Below are 18442 nucleotides of genomic sequence, written 5' to 3'. Positions count from 1 at the left end.
CAAGTACTGTACAGTGTTTCATTCCCAGAACAAAAATATCCTCATGTGATGTATAACATGCACTTCTAAAGTTCTACTAAACCTCATATATATACCCCCCCCCCCCCCCCCAGTGTGTTTGTCGCTTTACTAATATATCTTAAAACTAAAGTGAGCAACTTAATTTCCTACAACTTATCTAAAGTCAACTGTCATATATTTTGAAATACGAATACATGTATTCACATACCAGTAATTATTCTTCAATAGCAACAACTAGACATGATTGTTCATGACTGGCAAACATTGTCCAGTGCTTTATCCCAGGATGAAAACATTACCGTGCTTAAAACAGGCTTCAGTTCAATTCAATACTTTACTCTACATTCTTAGAGAACTCCCCCCCCCCCCCCCCCCCCAAGTTAAATGCTCAACCCTCCTTCTTGCCCTGCCCACCACCCCTTTCTTTACTTTTCTTTCTTCATTTGGTGTTTAACGTCGTTTTCAACCACGAAGGTTATATCACGACGGGGAAAGGGGGGAGATGGGATAGAGCCACTTGTTAAATGTTTCTTGTTCACAAAAGCACTAATCAACAAGAAGAGCAAACGCTCGATCGAGTCACTTTCGCAGTTCTGAATATTATATGAGGCAATTTTTCCTTCAAGACATACCTGTGACCTTGAAAAAGGTCAAAGGTCACCAAAGCAGACGTCAAAGTGTAGAGGTCACTGGGAGTCACGTTCACATAAAATTTGAGCCCGGTCACTTTTATAGTTTCCGAGAAAAGCCCAACGTTAAGTTGTGTGTTGCCGAACAGAAAAGGCTAGTTATCTCCCTTGTTTTTCTGATAACGTTCGTAAAAGGCTACAGATGTAAATACTTTGATGTAAAGAATAATCCTACAAAGTTTCAATCACATCCGATGAACTTTGTCAAAGATATAAAATGTCTAATTTTTCCTTTGACGCTGACCTGTGACCTTGAAAAAGGTCAAAGGTCAACGAAACCATCGTTAAAGTGTAGAGGTCATTGGAGGTCACGACTAAACAAAATATGAGCCCGATCGCTTTGATAGTTTCCGAGAAAAGTCCAACGTTAAGGTGGTGTCTACGGACGGCCGGCCGGACAGACTAACACTGACCGATTACATAGTCACTTTTTCTCAAGTGACTCAAAAAATTGCTCCAGGGGCTTGCAACGTAATATACAATATATTACCTTACTGGGAGAATGCAAGTTTCCAGTACAAAGGACTTAACATTTCTTACATACTGCTTGACTAAAATCTTTACAAACATTGACTATATTCTATACAAGAAACACTTAACAAGGGCAAAAAGAGAAACAGAATCCGTTAGTCGCCTCTTACGACATGCTGGGGAGCATCGGGTAAATTCTTCCCCCTAACCCGCGGGGGGAGCCCACCACCCCAAGAAGATTGAAACAACCATCTAAACTGAGAAACAACAGACTACATTTATGAAGATGAAGATTATATATTATGCAATATAAATAGATTCACAGTTCCTTAAAGGCACACTCCTTCCCGTGTGAACAGATCAGGTCACTGTCTCAGATGTGTTCAAGCTTTTAATGGGACAAGACCATCCTCCAACTTAGTCACATGCCAAATATCAGCACCCTGACTGCTTCCTGTGGCAAACAGAATTTAAAAAAAAATTCATTGAATTAAGATTGCGAAAAATCCTGCTCGCCACATCAAGCAGTCAGGGTGCTAATATTTGGCATGTGACTAAGTTGGAGGATGGTCTTGTCCACTGTAAAAGCTTGAACACATCTGACACGGTGACCCGATCAGTTTACATGGGAAGGCGTGTGCATTCAATGTTTTATCCACACAAATACATTTACTAAACCAAAACAAAAATCCAAGTTTTCTCTTTTTACTACTCCTAAATCAAAATCAATATGCCCAAATACAACTGTTAAAGCTGTACTATGTGTCAGAACATTTGTGACATTATCAAAATCCCTTTGCAACTGAATTCTCCATCACTGAGTAAATTAAAAGTTGCCATAGAACTTAAAAGAGAGGGAAGCAAGTGTTCATGAGACTCGGCTCATGTTGTATATTTAACTGAACCATGAAACAGACCCTAATAGTCTTCAAAGTCTTTTTGAGAAACAAGAAGTTTTCACACTATTTGGCCTTATTTTTATGCATGCGAATTTCCATCCTAACTCTGTTATACAACTGTTTGAGTGAGTAATTGCAGAACAAATCTTCAAAGTTTCTTCCAGCTTTCTTGATGTGTTTTACCACATCACACTGTTTGACTGCACCTCCATTTGTTGCTTTGTCTTGAATGAAAGGAGCACAGCATCTCCTTAACCGTTCACGGTCAACCTTGGAGAACACTTCTGGTTTTCCAAAACGACTGGGAAGACAACTGCTAGTAGGTTCAACCGTCAATGTGGATGTCAACGTGGATGACACTGGTAGAGAGGGAATGACACTGACTTCACTTTCTTCCATCTGGACTGATTCTAACACGCTGTTGTCTAGTAGCTCACAGTCATCTTCATCACTATCCTGTTCATTCCATGCAACGTGCCGGTGCAAAATTTGCCTGAATTTGCTAGTACACTGAATGCCTGAGGATGTGTCATAATGCCTATCGGCGGTTGCTATCGAGTGGTCCATATGTTTTGCCACAGTTTCCTGCTCTTCTCTAGGGATGTCCTGTTCTCGCAAAAGTGTAATTACTGTCTTTCGAATCAGAGTGCATGTGACATGTGGGACCTGTACACTTTCAATGATGCCAAAATCATCAAATGCTGCTTGGAGGAACCTGTTAATGTCACTTACAGCTGCTTCTTGTCCACTGCTAAAACAGAAAACCTGGTCAACATTGCTATTTGCTATCCTGACGTTGCTGATAAAATAAACCAGACTGTCATAGTCCTGCCTGCTGAAATGTACAGCGGCTGACCCTGAACTCCTGTAGGTTTTTCCGCTATCAACCAGTACAACTTTTAAATCACCTTTTTCTCTGGCGTTCAAAACATGTGTCACAGTCATCGCACAAAAAATCCCTGTCCTCTTACCGTTCAAAAAAGCTGTGTGCAAGAGAATATGGTTACGTATTTTATCTACGTCAGCGACTTTGCAGGTTGTTGCTCCTTTCTTCTTCTCTTGAGAAATTAATCTTTTGGCCATTTGAGAATCAATGTATTTGACAATCAAGTCCTCTGGAATTTTCACTTCTCTGATTTTGTCTTTTCGTCGCTGGATGTCCTCTGCAACAAATTTGTTGATGCAGCGGACAGTTCCAGCCAATGAACATCGCATCCCTCCGATGTCCAGGTTTGGGTATGTAATTTCAACAAAATCTAAGAAATGGCTCAAAGATGCCAAGAAATTTTTGACTGTGCCCCAGGTCTTGGAGCCTTTGATCTTCTCAAGAACACTTTCCTTTTCTGCAGATGGCTTTCGTGATAGAGTTTTTAACAAAGCAAGTTTGGCAATGGGGAATGGTTCCTGACCCAAAGACTCTGTAAGTATGGTCTTCACCATAGATTCTGTTCTTTTGTTTTGATTTTGTTTGTCCAACTTTTTCTTCTCATCCAGATCAGGTGGTATGTAACAACCACCTTCCAGTGAACTTAACCAAATACCAAACTCTTTACTCAAGCTTTCTGCTGTGTGCAAGCCAGTTTGGCAAACTGAATCCACAACCTTACATATTTTAGCCATTTTCAAAGCTTCTACCCTTGGCAGATTGTGGCATTTGGACATCAAATGCAGGTCTGGTCTTTGACCAGACCACACACATTGAGTAAAGCAACATTCTTTTTTCACAATTTGTCTTTTGGGCTCATTTTTTCGCCTGGAATTTCTTATCATGTCTGCTTGTTCCCATTCAGGTAAGTCAGGATGTGCGCTTCTCATATGTCTCTGAACATTTACACAAAAAGCAGTACAATCCTGCTTAGGACAGTGGTATCGATGTCTCTTCTTTTTTCCATTAGGTCGCTGTTTGCGGTTTCTAGTGCGAAAAATCCTTTTTCTCCGACGATGCAGACTGTTCTCAGTGGGGCATACTGCAACACAAAATATATTGTGAACACAAGTAAATAATTGGAACAGCAAATGCATAAATGGCTCTTACACTTATAATCACAGTCAAACATTTATCAACAGCCACACATTAAATATTTCTCGGTGCATGTAGGTTTTTGAGAAATAATGGAAAATACAAAAGTCACAAAGCAACACTATCTGGGGAGCTACTGATCAAAGGAAAGAAGAAAAACCCACTGTGCAAAGCCTATAAAAGGCACACTCCTTCCCGTGTGACCCGATCAGTTCACTGTTTGAGATGTGTTCAGGCTGTTATGCGACGAGATCACCTCCCAACTTAGTCACATGGCAAACATACACACCCTGACTGATTGCTGTTTTTTAATGAATGAATAAGTCAGCTGACTTTTTACGCAATTAATTCATCAATACAGCAGTCCCTGCAATGTACAGCCCCCCGGCGTGAGCGGACACCTGACATGTAGGGACACATTTGCTCGGCACGAGTGTTTTCCTTCTATATCCCCCCCCCCCCCCCCCCCTTAAACGGACACCTGCAAAACGTGGACGTGGACACTCATTTTCGGTCCCAACAGCAAGTCATACCTCCAATGTACGGACAGACCATGTCAAATTTTCACCACAACAAAATCGATAATCAGTACATGGCTGGAGGGAGTGAGAGAGAGGGAGGGAGGGGGGGGGGGGGGGGGGGGTAGCTGGCTAAACTCTGTGGGGTGTCCGGTGTCACTGCATGTCAGCACTGAGCAGGAAGAGCATTGGAGAGAAATAGAGGTGTACTCTTCCACACAATTTCCAAGCATCAGTTGTCAGGACTTGGGGTAGGCATTAGTGAGGGAGAGTGGTAGCTGTGTTATGTAGGCCTACAGTGTATATCCGACTGAAGAGTGAAAAGTCACTGCCATGCCACATGATCGGCATGCAGTCAATAAAGCCAGACAAGAAGAAAATAAATTAAATGATTATGACATGCAGCTCTATCTGCTGCTATTTATTCAAACTGGTTTTCAAGCTTATTCTTGCAAAGCATCTGCACACGCTCCTCTGTGCTGTGTTTGTGTGGCTGCTTTCATATGTCAGTGCATGGTGAGTGTGTTCACTGCCTCCGGCCTTGAGGATTTGTTTTATCTCTTCTTTTCAACACTTTTCATACAAATCATTTTTACAGAACGTTTAAAGAAGTATTAGGAGTTTATTGTTATTGTTTAGTAGCCACAAGAAGTGATTAGCATAGACTCAATCCTGTTGTTTGTGTGTCTCTGTGAGTGTATGGGGGAGGGGGTGGTGTGGTCACCCCTCCCGTGACCGGACACCTGCAATGTACGGACAGTTTTGCTATGGCCCAAGGGTGTCCGTTCATGAGAGGGACGGTTGTAACTTCTTTCGGTGCATAGAGAGCTCAGTGATGTTCCTAGGCCTCGATCTTCAAACATTTACGCATTGTTTTGTGATCTGACGCATTGGTCCCATCCCCGGCCGGTCATATGTCCAATAGAAGCCCGGACTTGACCCTGCTGTAACCTTATAATGTGCAGGCCAGAAAGTGGCGAGTATTTTACTTGCCGTGGCGAGTAGAAACATGTAACTGGCGAGTACAAATGTTCATTTACTCGCCAAATGCCAGTTAAGTTGTTGGTTTGGCTAGTAAAGTTTGCTCTATTTGTGGTGCTTATTTATAAAAGACCACCCCCCACCAGGAATAAATACTGAAATAAGACTGTAATAAATTTAGCGGCAGCGCCGTTAACCTCGCCCAAGGAAAAGTTTAAGTGTATTGATAAGTTGTTTTGTTCGTTTGAATTTCTTGTTTGGTTTTGTCTGTTCGGGTGTTTGCTGGTTTGTCTTTTGAATTTCTGCAATTTTGAACATTTTTTTTTTCAACTTGTTGTACTTTTCTTTCCTTTTTAGGTACCTTGTATTGCTATGAATGCTATCATGAAAATACAACTGACTTTCTTTTGTTTTCACGTTTCGCTTTGTGTGTTTATTCTGGAAAAAACAGACATTATGTTTTCGCATGTGTCATACATTGTCAAATGCATAGAGAAGACCAGGAGGAACAAAGCTATGAAAGTTAAAGGCAGAGTAAGCCTCCCGTAAACCATCACAGATACGGTCAGGCTTTTACACACATTACAAACACCATTTCATTTAAACACTCACCAATTGAGAACATCCTAGGTGCCCTCCGTAAAGAGCGAGCAATTTTCAAAGAATTTATTTTTGCGTGGTTTATCTTACCCCTGAGCCATCGTGAACCCGTGTGATCCAGTTTTCCCTTTTCACAATGCAGTCGTCATAGTTAGTCATTTGAATGCGACTCGACGTGAGCTTATCTACAATAGCACGTTTTTTTTATGCACGAAACAACGGCTGTGGTTCACAAGAACTCTAGAGATGGCTTTTGACTGTTGAGAGGAACGGCGATTTGCACTGATAAACCGGCCGTCGTCTGCTACGACCCTTGCGTGACCCTGCTTCCGGGCTTTTCTTTTTTTAAACTTTCACAACTTCGAATTGTTCTGATCTTGTCTTGATGAAAAACGAATTCTTTTATGATTAAAGAATGTTTGTGTAACAAGCTGTCAATTTATTATTTAGATTTTAAAAGTTAGGTCTAGCGCAAAAACGAGGCGCCGTTGTTGTTAACGGAACAAGTCTACGAAAATAAATTCTTTGAAAATGTCTCACGCTCGACAGAAAGCAGCCAGGATGTTCCCGTTCGGTGAGCGTTCAAATGGAAGTATGCTTGTACTGTATTTAGACGCTCGGGGAGCTCTGTGATGGTTTACGGGAGGCTTACTGTGCCTTTAAGTGCAGAGAGGAAAAGAAAATATTTACATGGTTCCTCGCTGAGCAAGTCTTGTTGATGACTTCTTGAAGGGGATGAGGATGAGTGGGGTGCCCTTTGGAGTGACCCGGAGGAACTCGAGGAAAGGAAAGGGCTGCGCCTCGTTTCACTGCTGCCCACAGGACGATTGCCGCTGTGGTTATGCCTTCTGACAGAACACAAAAATATTACATTCTATATGGTGATTCTATGACACAGGTAGGGGCCAAAATAAAACGCAACCAATTTGGATTGGGAATTCTTTATTACCACAGAAAGAAAGAAAAAAATCAGTCAATATGAAAACTTAGGTCACACAGAGCCTTGAAATAATTTCATTTTATTTTATTAGAAATACAAACAAAAACATGAAAATATCCAAGTCATTCCCACCGACCTGCAAATATTTTCATTCAATTAACTGATTACTCACTTTGAGATATAATGGTTACATGTTTGAAAAGGGAATGTATGAATCTATGACTTTAATCATTGCTATCGTCAAACGTAACATGAATCAGTTAGACATATAGACAAACACACTAAAAGCTCTGAACTCTATGCTTTTCATTCAAGAAATTATAACTGTTGCTAATATTGCCCAAAATCCATCTTGAATTTTGAACAGGGTTTTCTAGATTTTGATTATGTCTGGAGGCCATAAAACCCCGAATCAGATTGAAGTTCTAAAGCTCTGGCGCTAAAATCAATCTAAAAAGTCATTGTGTCCTACTCTTAGACCCTGCTGTGACCTCAAAATTCCACAAGGGTCAAACAGATTGCCTTGAAGACTGGGGTCATCAAACCCTCAGAGGGGGAAGTTTCAATGCCACAGCGTCAAAAACATTCCAAAAAATGACAATTTTCTATTATTTTTTATCTAATCTTGACACTTTTTTGATTCATGTCTGGAGGTCATCAAACTCTGAAAATGCTCTAGCTTCATCAACATTTCAGACAATGATAATTTTCCAGGTTTTGACTGGAAGTCAACAATCAATAAAAGGATGATTTTTAATAGCTGCAATAGCATCCGATAAAACGCCAATGTTACGTTTGTCCACAGACAGCCGTCAGTGTCCATGTCCAACCCTTGAGTCACCGCTGTGTCACATCTAAGACCTGCCGCTCATTCTGCCGTAAGTGCAGTTGGCTGATTACACCTAAACGCGCACACACATTGGCAGCGCAACTGTCAGTTTCCACTATGAGGAAGACACCTGAATTTCCCAGCTACAGGATTGTGGAATTATGAAAACAACAAAGAGCATATCATTCTGTACATTATTGTTTTTCTAGCACATTAGGTGAATAACATTATTGACACTAACAAGCCCTGATACAGCTCCATGCACTTGGCAAAGCTATCAACAACTGTATTTGGTTTATGAAAAGCAAGGTACCTTCTCTTAAAGCTTCTCTTCTGTTGATGACTTCTTGAAGGGGATGAGGAAGACGAGGTAGATGAGTGGGGTGCCCTTTGGAGTGACCCGGAGGAACTCGAGGAAAAGGAAGGGCTGCGCCTCGTTTCACTGCTGCCCACAGGACGATTGCCGCTGTGGTTATGCCTTCTGACAGAACACAAAAATATTACATTCTATATGGTGATTCTATGACACAGGTAGGGGCCAAAATAAAACGCAACTAACTTGGATTGGGAATTCTTTATTACCACAGAAAGAAAGAAAACAAGTCGCGTAAGGCGAAAATACAATATTTAGTCAAGTAGCTGTCGAACTCACAGAATGAAACTGAACGCAATGCCATTTTTCAGCAAGACCGTATACTCGTAGCATCGTCAGTCCACCGCTCATGGCAAAGGCAGTGAAATTGACAAGAAGAGCGGGGTAGTAGTTGCGCTAAGAAGGATAGCACGCTTTTCTGTACCTCTCTTTGTTTTAACTTTCTGAGCGTGTTTTTAATCCAAACATATCAAATCTATATGTTTTTGGAATCAGGAACCGAGAAGGAATAAGATGAAAGTGTTTTTAAATTGATTTCGACAATTTAATTTTGATAATAATTTTTATATATTTAATTTTCAGAGCTTGTTTTTAATCCGAATATAACATATTTATATGTTTTTGGAATCAGAATATGATGGAGAATAAGATAAACGTAAATTTGGATCGTTTTATAAATTTTTTATTTTTTTTTACAATTTTCAGATTTTTAATGACCAAAGTCATTAATTAATTTTTAAGCCACCAAGCTGAAATGCAATACCAAAGTCCGGGCTTCGTCGAAGATTACTTGACCAAAATTTCAACCAATTTGGTTGAAAAATGAGGGCGTGACAGTGCCGCCTCAACTTTCACGAAAAGCCGGATATGACGTCATCAAAGACATTTATCCAAAAAATGAAAAAAACGTTCGGGGATTTCATACCCAGGAACTCTGATGTCAAATTTCATAAAGATCGGTCCAGTAGTTTAGTCTGAATCGCTCTACACACACAGACAGACAGACACACACACGCACATACACCACGACCCTCGTTTCGATTCCCCCTCGATGTTAAAATATTTAGTCAAAACTTGACTAAATATAAAAATCTCATTCTGCCGTAAGTGCAGTTGGCTGATTACACCTAAACGCGCACACACATTGGCAGCGCAACTGTCAGTTTCCACGATGAGGAAGACACCTGAATTTCCCAGCTACAGGATTGTGGAATTATGAAAACAACAAAGAGCATATCATTCTGTACATTATTGTTTTTCTAGCACAATAGGTGAAAAACATTATTGACACTAACAAGCCCTGATACAGCTCCATGCACTTGGCTAAGCTATCAACAACTGTATTTGGTTTATGAAAAGCAAGGTACCTTCTCTTAAAACGTTGACTTGGGTTTGGAGTTCTGCAGCGTCTCCTTCCCCTTGAATGTTCCCCAAGCTTCTTCTCTTCATCCTGAGGGGCACAACATTAAACATTAACAAAAATGGCATGACAATACAAAAAGGGAAACTGGAAACAGGAGTGTAAGCCTTCTGAGCTAAGCAAGTAAACGTAGACATAGCCTGGCAGACCTGATTTTGACCCCTTCAAAACAACAATGTCTCTTTGTCACTAAAATTTGAATAGACGTGTTTGTAATTATTCCCCCCCCCCAAAAAAAAAAAACCCAACAGAACTCACCTTCCCCATATGTAATATGAACCAGCTAGCTCTAGACATCAATTTTCTGACGCTCTTCCTCCAGATATTTAAGAAAATTACAATTTTATATTTTTGACCCAAACTTTTAACCCTTTAGTGACCTGTAAGACTAGGGTCCACCAGACTTGAGTCATGCCCAGAAGTCATCAAACCCTACAAGTCTAAAAGATGCAAGTTTTAAAAAGATAGATGAAATGATGGTGGTTGTTTTTTTAACCCAAACTTGACCCTATTGTAACCTTTAAACTTGTTCTGGTCTGTAAGAGGAGCATGACTAAGGTTCAGAGGCTGTCAAAAATCGAATAACTGAGTGCTCTTATACCTGATTGCAGATATTCCTGGTGTATGGGACATAATACCAACCCCAAAACCAAACTATGTGGTTTATGGGGCGATCGAAAGCTCTTTTTAATTAGCTAGTATCCCTGTAAACAAATTCAAAAACTGATAATTTCCCATTTTATGACCAGAACTTGACCCAACGGTGACCTTGAAATTTGACGACAGACTTAAACCATGTCGAGAGGTAAACAAGTCCCAGAAGCGTGTGAAATTTGAAAGCTTTACCTTCAAAACCTTTCAAGAAATTGCTCAATATCTTTACCTCATGACACCGCTGTTAAGGTCAACCAGACTTGTATCATGTCTTGAAGTTATCAAAACCTAAAAGTGTGTGAAGTTTTAAAGTTCTATCGCTTTAAAAAGGTTCAAGGTCCTGATGATGTGGGTTTCGTACGTCCCATACTATTTTGATTAATGTTGAATCCTTTAAAAAGTATGGGTCAGAAACGATGTCCATCTATCGGAATGTGTAGTCCATAGCATCATCTGACGAAGGTCAAGACAAAAAGATTTAACTTTCCAAAAATCAGAGCAAACCTTATAACAATAATATTTAATTTTCTGTGACCCGAAGCTTGACCCTGATGTGACCTTGAATTTGGCCAGGGTCTACCAGAATTTGGTCATACTGAGAGGTCATAAAACCTGAGAAGTGTGTACAGTTTCTAAGCTCTAGCTTAGAAAACATCTGAAAAACTCCAAAGACAATTGTTTTGTTCACGATCGGCTGTCCAAACAAATGAGTACTGCTCATTACTAAGACTCGCTACTTAACTCAGGTGAGCCAAATATGGAAGAAACTCTTATTTCACTGAGGACAATAAAGGCATATTCTTGCTCAGCAAGGGAGGCTTATCATGACAGAAAGAACATATTCTGCCCAACCTATCAAACATTCACATTGAATATAAATAAATTGGTGTAGAACTATGCATAGGTACTGTTTGCCAAAAGCAACATCTAAAAATCAGAGGTGGGTTTTCTGGATCCAGGAATAGTCCACAATAAGTTGTGGAAAACCAAGTGAAGCAGTCAGCTTTAGGCTTTCAACTCATACCATACTGACACACTCTCTTTTTGACAATTTTTACTGAAACTGAAAGTTTGAATAGCATACCTCTGGTTTCCATTCATCCTCACTGGAAAGAGGATCACTGAAATTAAAAACAAGTCAGTTACAAACTGTACCAAAATGAATTAGTTGTCAAACATCTGCAAGATTTTAAAGTTGTTTATGTCAGGTGTTTGAATAAGAGAACATGCACCAAAATAAACAACGCATCATCGTTGACAGTAACAGATGGTAACTAACTGTGACTGAAACCAAAGGTTCTTCATTCTCCTGAGTACTCTCAAAGATGTGAAGGGGCATTCTGGGATAAAGGAGGCAAAAAAGAAAAAGAACAGGTCTTTTTGCTTGTATGCTGGAATTGAGATAAGGAAAAAAATGCATTACAATAGAATACTTGTGCTTTAACTCTGTTAAAAAAAGAGATTGGAACATGCTGAAAGTGAATTTTAATCCAGAATGACCAGGAGGTCGTACTGCAAGGACATTTACAAAGTACCCACAGGTTTTGGGGGTATTAGGTGTCACAATCCTTCATTGTCCTGACTAAAACGGAAAACTAAATTGAGGCTTATTATACACACCTTATTCTGCTTGAATCGCTTTGGTCGAGATTGAAGTCAGCATGTCTCTTTACAGCAGTAGGGTGGAAGGACTCTGCAAAATCAAGAAATATTGAAACATGATAACAACATTGTAGCTGTAACCTGTCAATAACATATCATGCAATGATCAATAATGGCTATCATATCTAATGGATGTATTCTTCGCTAAATAGTCTTCGCTAATTTTGTGAAAAGTATTGATTCTTGAATGAGTATTTTTACAGCCATACCTGTCCCAATATTTGGAGCATCCAAACCAGCAACATCCACAACTGCAGGCTGCCGTTGGTCTACCTGAAACATAACAAACACAAAACTCTTAAAACTTTTCATCAGGGTCTGGACATGGTCACATGGCTAATAATATGTAATAGTAGCCTGGACCAAGACAAGAAAAGACAACACTTTTTCTCTGTCACAGAATTCTAGAAACCTCGTTTTAATGAGGTTGGACAAATGCTACTTGCATGTTTATGTGAGGTTAGATGAAAAAAAATCTTAAGCAGAAGTAACAATGGAAATGTAGATCTAAAAGGTGCACATATCTTTACATCCTAAAGAAAATTTAATAATGTCAGATAAAACTGTCTGCTAGTGGGTCGGTTTTCGGGTCACTGTTGTTTTCTAAACAGTTAAAAAAAGCCATAGATATATAATGCAAAAGATTGGCATCATCCCTGAAATGACACACAAATCTCAGACATCATCTCATTCTTTGTCGAAGCGATAGCAGATCCTACATGATTTTACGTTGTGTTGCTGAATTAGTTTGTTTGTTTGTTTGTTTGCTTAACGCCCAGCCGACCACGAAGGGCCATATCAGGGCGGTGCTGCTTTGACATATAACGTGCGCCACACACAAGACAGAAGTCGCAGCACAGGCTTCATGTCTCACCCAGTCACATTACTCTGACACCGGACCAACCAGTCCTAGCACTAACCCCATAATGCCAGACGCCAGGCGGAGCAGCACTAGATTGCCAATTTAAAAGTCTTAGGCATGACCCGGCCGGGGTTCGAACCCACGACCTCCCGATCACGGGGCGGACGCCTTACCACTAGGCCAACCGTGCCGGTTGCTGAATAAGTACTATTTCTTAAAAATGATATCAGCTTTGTTGGCAATAGTGAACATTCTTTCAGACACGACATTATAAGTAAGCCATCTGAAGCAAGCCTGAGAAAAAGTGCAAACACTTAAACATAAAACCTGGCTACATCATTTCTCAAACAACTCTATTGCAATAGACATGTCTTGAATAGAGTTACAAAATCATAGATATGCATGCCGAAAACATGGTTTTATTTTTGTTCTCCTGATTTTCGTTAACAGAGCCTAATATTTGCTGAAATGGAGGTGGTCCCAATGTTTTTTTCAGAATACATGTCCAAGTGGTTTGTGCAACCTACATATTTAAGAAGTTCATCAAAATTTCCTTTCATCTCTGATCACTCCTAAATGTGTATTCTATGTCTTTTGGAAGACCAAAGAATGTGTCTGCACTAATAAAAACAATTACTTGATAATAAAAATGAGTTGGTCCATGCTACCAATAATTAAAGGCAATGCCATAAGAAACTCATGTGTGATATCAAACAATTCCCCTTACAATTCAACAGAAGAAACAGCTTGATTTTTGTCCTGTCTCGTCTCACATACACAAGCACACCCCGATGTCTTCTCAATTATCAGTCTCCGCTATAAGTTCAGTCATTACTTGACCCATGACTGATTGTAAGAATGTAATGAAAGTGACTGACACTGACTGAGTCCTTGCATTGCATTCTGATTATTTTTCTGGCTTGCAGTCTGAGTCTTATTTTACCTGTCAGTATCATCTTGAACCTTCATCTGTGGTTCTGTGGGATAACTGAAGTAAAGAGTGCAACCCTTGACAGCCTTTTAATCCGTTCAGACTTTTGACAGGGATAAGAAAATGTTCATCAGAGAAATGATAAATTTAGTGATTTACGAATGGAAGGATGCTTAAATATGTTGGTTTTCTCTGGGAATTTAGTTGCTTTGATGGGGACATACAGTTGTTAAGCTTGTATTTTGTGTGCCACCAGTCACAGAATCCTTGAAGCAAACTGACTGGTGCAGGTCAGTCGACAAGTGCTGTGCTTGTTGACAACTCATCATGGGTTTGAAAAACTATGGGCGGTGAAATATGTTTCTAAGATTCTTCTGCTGCCATTTTGACATCAAGTGGAGAAACTTCAGAAAGCTTTGTTTTTTAATGAACCTTTCCTTGGAAGTGGCACAAAATGAACCGGGTTCAATAAAACCCATAACTATTCACTCACCTGATGGCAAATACGCGTCAAAGCCTCTGGGAGAAACACTCTTGTCATGTAATCAATTTGCTGGAATTAGAAAACAAAAGCTAATGTTGCTACACAGTAAAGACATTTTACTACATGTATTCTTTAGCAATGCTCCATTTAACTATTTCTCTCCTGACTGTCCAATTATGACAGTTGACTTCCAACAGATTCATTTATGCCTTTCTTTCTTTCTTTATTTGGTGTTTAACGTCGTTTTCAACCATTCAAGGTTATATCGCGACGGTTCATTTATGCCTGCATTTTAAGGGAACAAAAATTAAAGTACATGAACTGATGCAAGTTCACAAGGGATTCACAATTGATTGCGAAAAAAAGTAAATCAAAACCAAGCGGCCAAAAATGGCATCCTTCAATTCAAAGCATCATACATTGTGACTAACATTCCCTTGCCATGGTATCTACGTAAACGGTAAATATATATTTCAATACCAGTTTAACCTGACTTTTAAATCACTTGTTATCCAGAACAAGTAAAAGTTCCATGCAATAATCAAAAACAAATGAGACGGAGCGCTTTTAACAGATCTAAGAAACAAAGAAACATTAAGTGATCAAAATTTGACATACATGTGCAATAGAGTAAGTGAGAATTTTGAGCGCTTACGTCTGCATGTCCCCATACAATAACAAATATATTATCTTCCGGAGCCGTGCCTAAATGTTATTCATATTTACATGCATATATAATATATAACATTATGAAGTTTATATGTTTCAGAGAAAGGTTAAAGATAAACAAAAAGGATGATTCTTTTTGTCCCAAATCTTTGGTCAGTTAGACCTTCTTCAAGGGCGTGTTATTCAACTACATTTATTCACTAGTAGATGAATGAATTAAAAAAAAATAGAAGCAAAAAGTAACGTCCAACCTTCAGCTTGTCGTCAGTGTAAATGTCAGAAAACATAGACATCAAAACTTCCATCAAGATGTCCTCCTGGCCGTCTTCTAACATAGATAGCGAACTGGCATGGTCCAACAACCCTACAAAAAAGGTATAGACATCAGAGCAACAGACACAGACCTGGAGTGACTCCCAAAATTCTTATCTTTCTTTCTTTATTTGGTGTTTAATGTTGTTTTCAACCACGAAGGTTATATCGCGACGGGGAAAGGGGGGAGATGGGATACCACTTGTCAATTGTTTCTTGTTCACAAAAGCACTATTACTAATCAAAAATTTGCTCCAGGGGCTTGCAACATAGTACAATGTATTACCTTACTGGGAGAATGCAAGTTTCCAGTACAAAGGACTTAACATTTCTTACATACTGCTTGACTAAAATCTTTACAAACATTGACTATATTCTATACAAAAAACACTTAACAAGGGTAAAAAAGAGAAACAGAATCCGTTAGTCGCCTCTTACGACATGCTGGGGAGCATCGGGTAAATTCTTCCTCCTAACCCGCGGGGGGGACCAAAAAATTCTTATAAACATCACGTAAGATATCCATAACAAAGAGTTTGAAAATATGAACAATCTTTCAAAAGTGAGCCAAGCTGACAAGGCTTTCTTAGGAACAAGATTAAGACGATGATGTACTAGCCTACTACTACTCGGTGGAACTTACTTCGCGAAGCACCTCCTGCCATGTATCTGTCATGCAGATCACTTTGAAGAGTACCATTCCATACTGCAGCCAGTTGGTCGTATAACGTACGGACTTTACTTTCTAGCACATCATTCGATAGGTTGAGCTTGATATGCCTGAAAAACATGAACAAAAACAGAGGTTACAAACTGAAACAAAGACACCTGAGGCTGGCACTATAGATTGAGATGGAACATGCCACAACCTCTTGCCATGTACAGTTCAAGTTGGTTTTAGGGTCAATTTACACTTGCATTGACAAATACAAAATGAATCCAGCAATCCTTATGAAAATGCAATGCTCTTACTAGTTATGTTTGTCTGCTGGTTCGTCTGTTTCTTTACTGCTTTTTAGTTTTTTTTACGAGGACTGCTTTTTCAAATACATACGTATGCATGTTACAGAGAAGTTCAGCTACATGCAGAATACATTGTGCATTCTTGTTGACATAGTAAATAATTCACCTTGACTGCATAACTAGTAAGTAAATGTCAAAATAGCGATACGTTTCATAAACTTCACAAAATTCCCATTTCATGATCTTTTTATGATTTTAAGAGGGCACTGCATTAACTGTTTTACATCACAATGATGTTATTGTATGCAGGCTTACACTTACCCATTACAAGTTTCGTCTCCAGACACACATTTCTTGCCACTCTGGGGCTTGAACTGAAAAATGAAAAGTAAAATCAGTTGTTCATAATGCATTACCTTCTCTGTCATGTGAGGTAACTATGGATGAAAGGAAATCAGTGTCAATAACCCTATTTTACACATTAAAGTTCCATGCTATTTGACGCCCATTTCATGGACAACAGTATACATGTGTCTCCCTCTATAGCCTCACACATATAAGAGAGCTAGAGTGTCAATGTAACCATTTTGTCCAGCCAGGCATGAATTTGAACACCACTGGTATACACCAAAAGAGTCGTCTGCAATCACGTCCACTGCTTTTCAAGATTCTTTTATCTTCGTGCACAGAGCTTCAAGTTCAACAACATTACAATTTACATGTCAACAATCATCTGTCAGTGTCACTGTCAATGACAATGTCACAAGCATAGCTGCCAACTTTCTGACAATGAAATTCCTGTGGGGGTCCGGGGCCCCCGGTGGGGTCCAGGGCCAACGCCCCTGGTGGGGGTCAGGGGGAAAAAAGAAACACGACGTGATCTTTGGCGTCTGTTTCACAGCAGTAGCAGTCGACTGCTTCACATTGCCGCAATGCTTGGCCGCATCGACAAGGTTTACAGAATGCGTAGTGTTCCCCCTTATCTGACTTGTCGATAAAGTCATAGTTCGCCTTGTACTGTGGTAAAAACCTCACTTTAGCCTTTGGTTTTTTCCCAGACTTTGGCGGCATGTTGGAAGGCAAAACCGGAAAGATCGAGGCACAACTTATTTTCCGCACATGCGCACACCAACGTGGCTGGTATCGGTTAACCAGAGCGTCTTTTCACCGGTTTGTTCCCCGGTTTGTAAGAGGCTGCTTACACAAAGTATTTTAGAAATTTCGATTTTCGGGAAAATCGAACACATTTCGGGATTTCGTGACGGATTTAAAAAATCGGGAGATTCCCGAAAAATTCGGGAGGGTTGGCAGCTATGCACAAGTCATAAATTGTACTTTCTGCTGCTAACAGTTACATCATAAAAGCATAATAATTTATACTCATGGCCTCCAGTGACTAAATTATATATAACTTATAAGTCACATCTCTCTGTCACTGGCTGCCGTGACTATGGGTGCTAACTAAACTTGCTTGAGCAGCTAGACTATGTAAACTTTACCGTTTTCTTGCTGCTCTTCTGACATCGTTGATGTTTGGCTTTGAGTTTGAAGTCCTTTTGAAGGCCGTTGAGGTGAGAAACCGGCTCCCATGTGTCTCTCTGCTGGGTGAACAGTTTTTCCATCTTACTCGGTATAAGTAACGACCCTGAAACGAAAGCGCAAAGTTAAAATGACATGGCTTTGGGGTAAAAATGACATAATTACGGGGGGGGGGGGGGGGGGGGGGGGGGGGGCGGTGTAAAAAATGAACATTTAATTAAGCGAGCGTCTGTTCAGGAAGTAACCTCACGTTTTTTACTTGCACTATAATCTGTGTACACAACGACAAAAAAATGAAGATCTGTCTGATGTTTTTTTAAAAACTGCTTAGCACACGTGGCGACGATTCACATTCTGTTCACTGACACTGATTCAGAGACGATACGTAAATCGTCTGATTTACTGATGGAACCTATATAGGTCTATCGTGCCTGTCATCGCGCTTATCAGTTGTCGTAAGACTAATCTTTCAAACAAGTAAGCAGAATTCCACGTTTCTGTACTTACCTTGTGACGTTTTCGTCCGACAATTTTGTCAACGTCCCACAGGTCCGAGTCCGACATTTTGGAAGAATTGCGATTTTCACACCGGCTCTGTCATTGGC

General features: G+C 39.9%; 1 protein-coding gene across 1 annotated transcript; it reads right to left on the bottom strand.

Annotated features, from left to right (window-relative positions):
- Window positions 1-8: 8 nt before the first annotated feature.
- Window positions 9-17889, bottom strand: LOC138956163 (uncharacterized). Its single transcript, XM_070327601.1, has 12 exons — window positions 17798-17889; window positions 16620-16672; window positions 15979-16115; window positions 15275-15387; window positions 14364-14423; window positions 12287-12350; window positions 12036-12108; window positions 11500-11536; window positions 9709-9791; window positions 8282-8449; window positions 6890-7047; window positions 9-4047 (listed from the first exon to the last, which is right to left on the bottom strand). The coding sequence occupies exons 3-12, from the start codon at window positions 15998-16000 to the stop codon at window positions 2144-2146; spliced, it is 2682 nt and encodes an 893-aa protein (XP_070183702.1). The 5' UTR covers window positions 16001-16115; window positions 16620-16672; window positions 17798-17889; the 3' UTR covers window positions 9-2143.
- Window positions 17890-18442: the final 553 nt, after the last annotated feature.

Source organism: Littorina saxatilis, unplaced genomic scaffold (assembly GCF_037325665.1).
Source record: "Littorina saxatilis isolate snail1 unplaced genomic scaffold, US_GU_Lsax_2.0 scaffold_2001, whole genome shotgun sequence".
NCBI classification, from domain to species: domain Eukaryota; kingdom Metazoa; phylum Mollusca; class Gastropoda; order Littorinimorpha; family Littorinidae; genus Littorina; species Littorina saxatilis.
The sequence above is the reverse complement of the archived record's forward strand: the minus strand, read 5'-3'. Positions and strand labels throughout refer to the sequence as shown.

What these genes read in the sequence shown, in the direction of transcription:
- LOC138956163 (XM_070327601.1), bottom strand. Translation starts at nt 16,000, where the DNA reads ATGGCAGGAGGTGCTTCGCGAA. An exon ending in TGACGCGTATTTGCCATCAG is followed by an intron (nt 12,351 to 14,363) that starts GTGAGTGAATAG and finishes GTTATGTTTCAG; the next exon opens with GTAGACCAACGGCAGCCTGC. An exon ending in AGCGATTCAAGCAGAATAAG is followed by an intron (nt 11,537 to 12,035) that starts GTGTGTATAATA and finishes TTTTAATTTCAG; the next exon opens with TGATCCTCTTTCCAGTGAGG.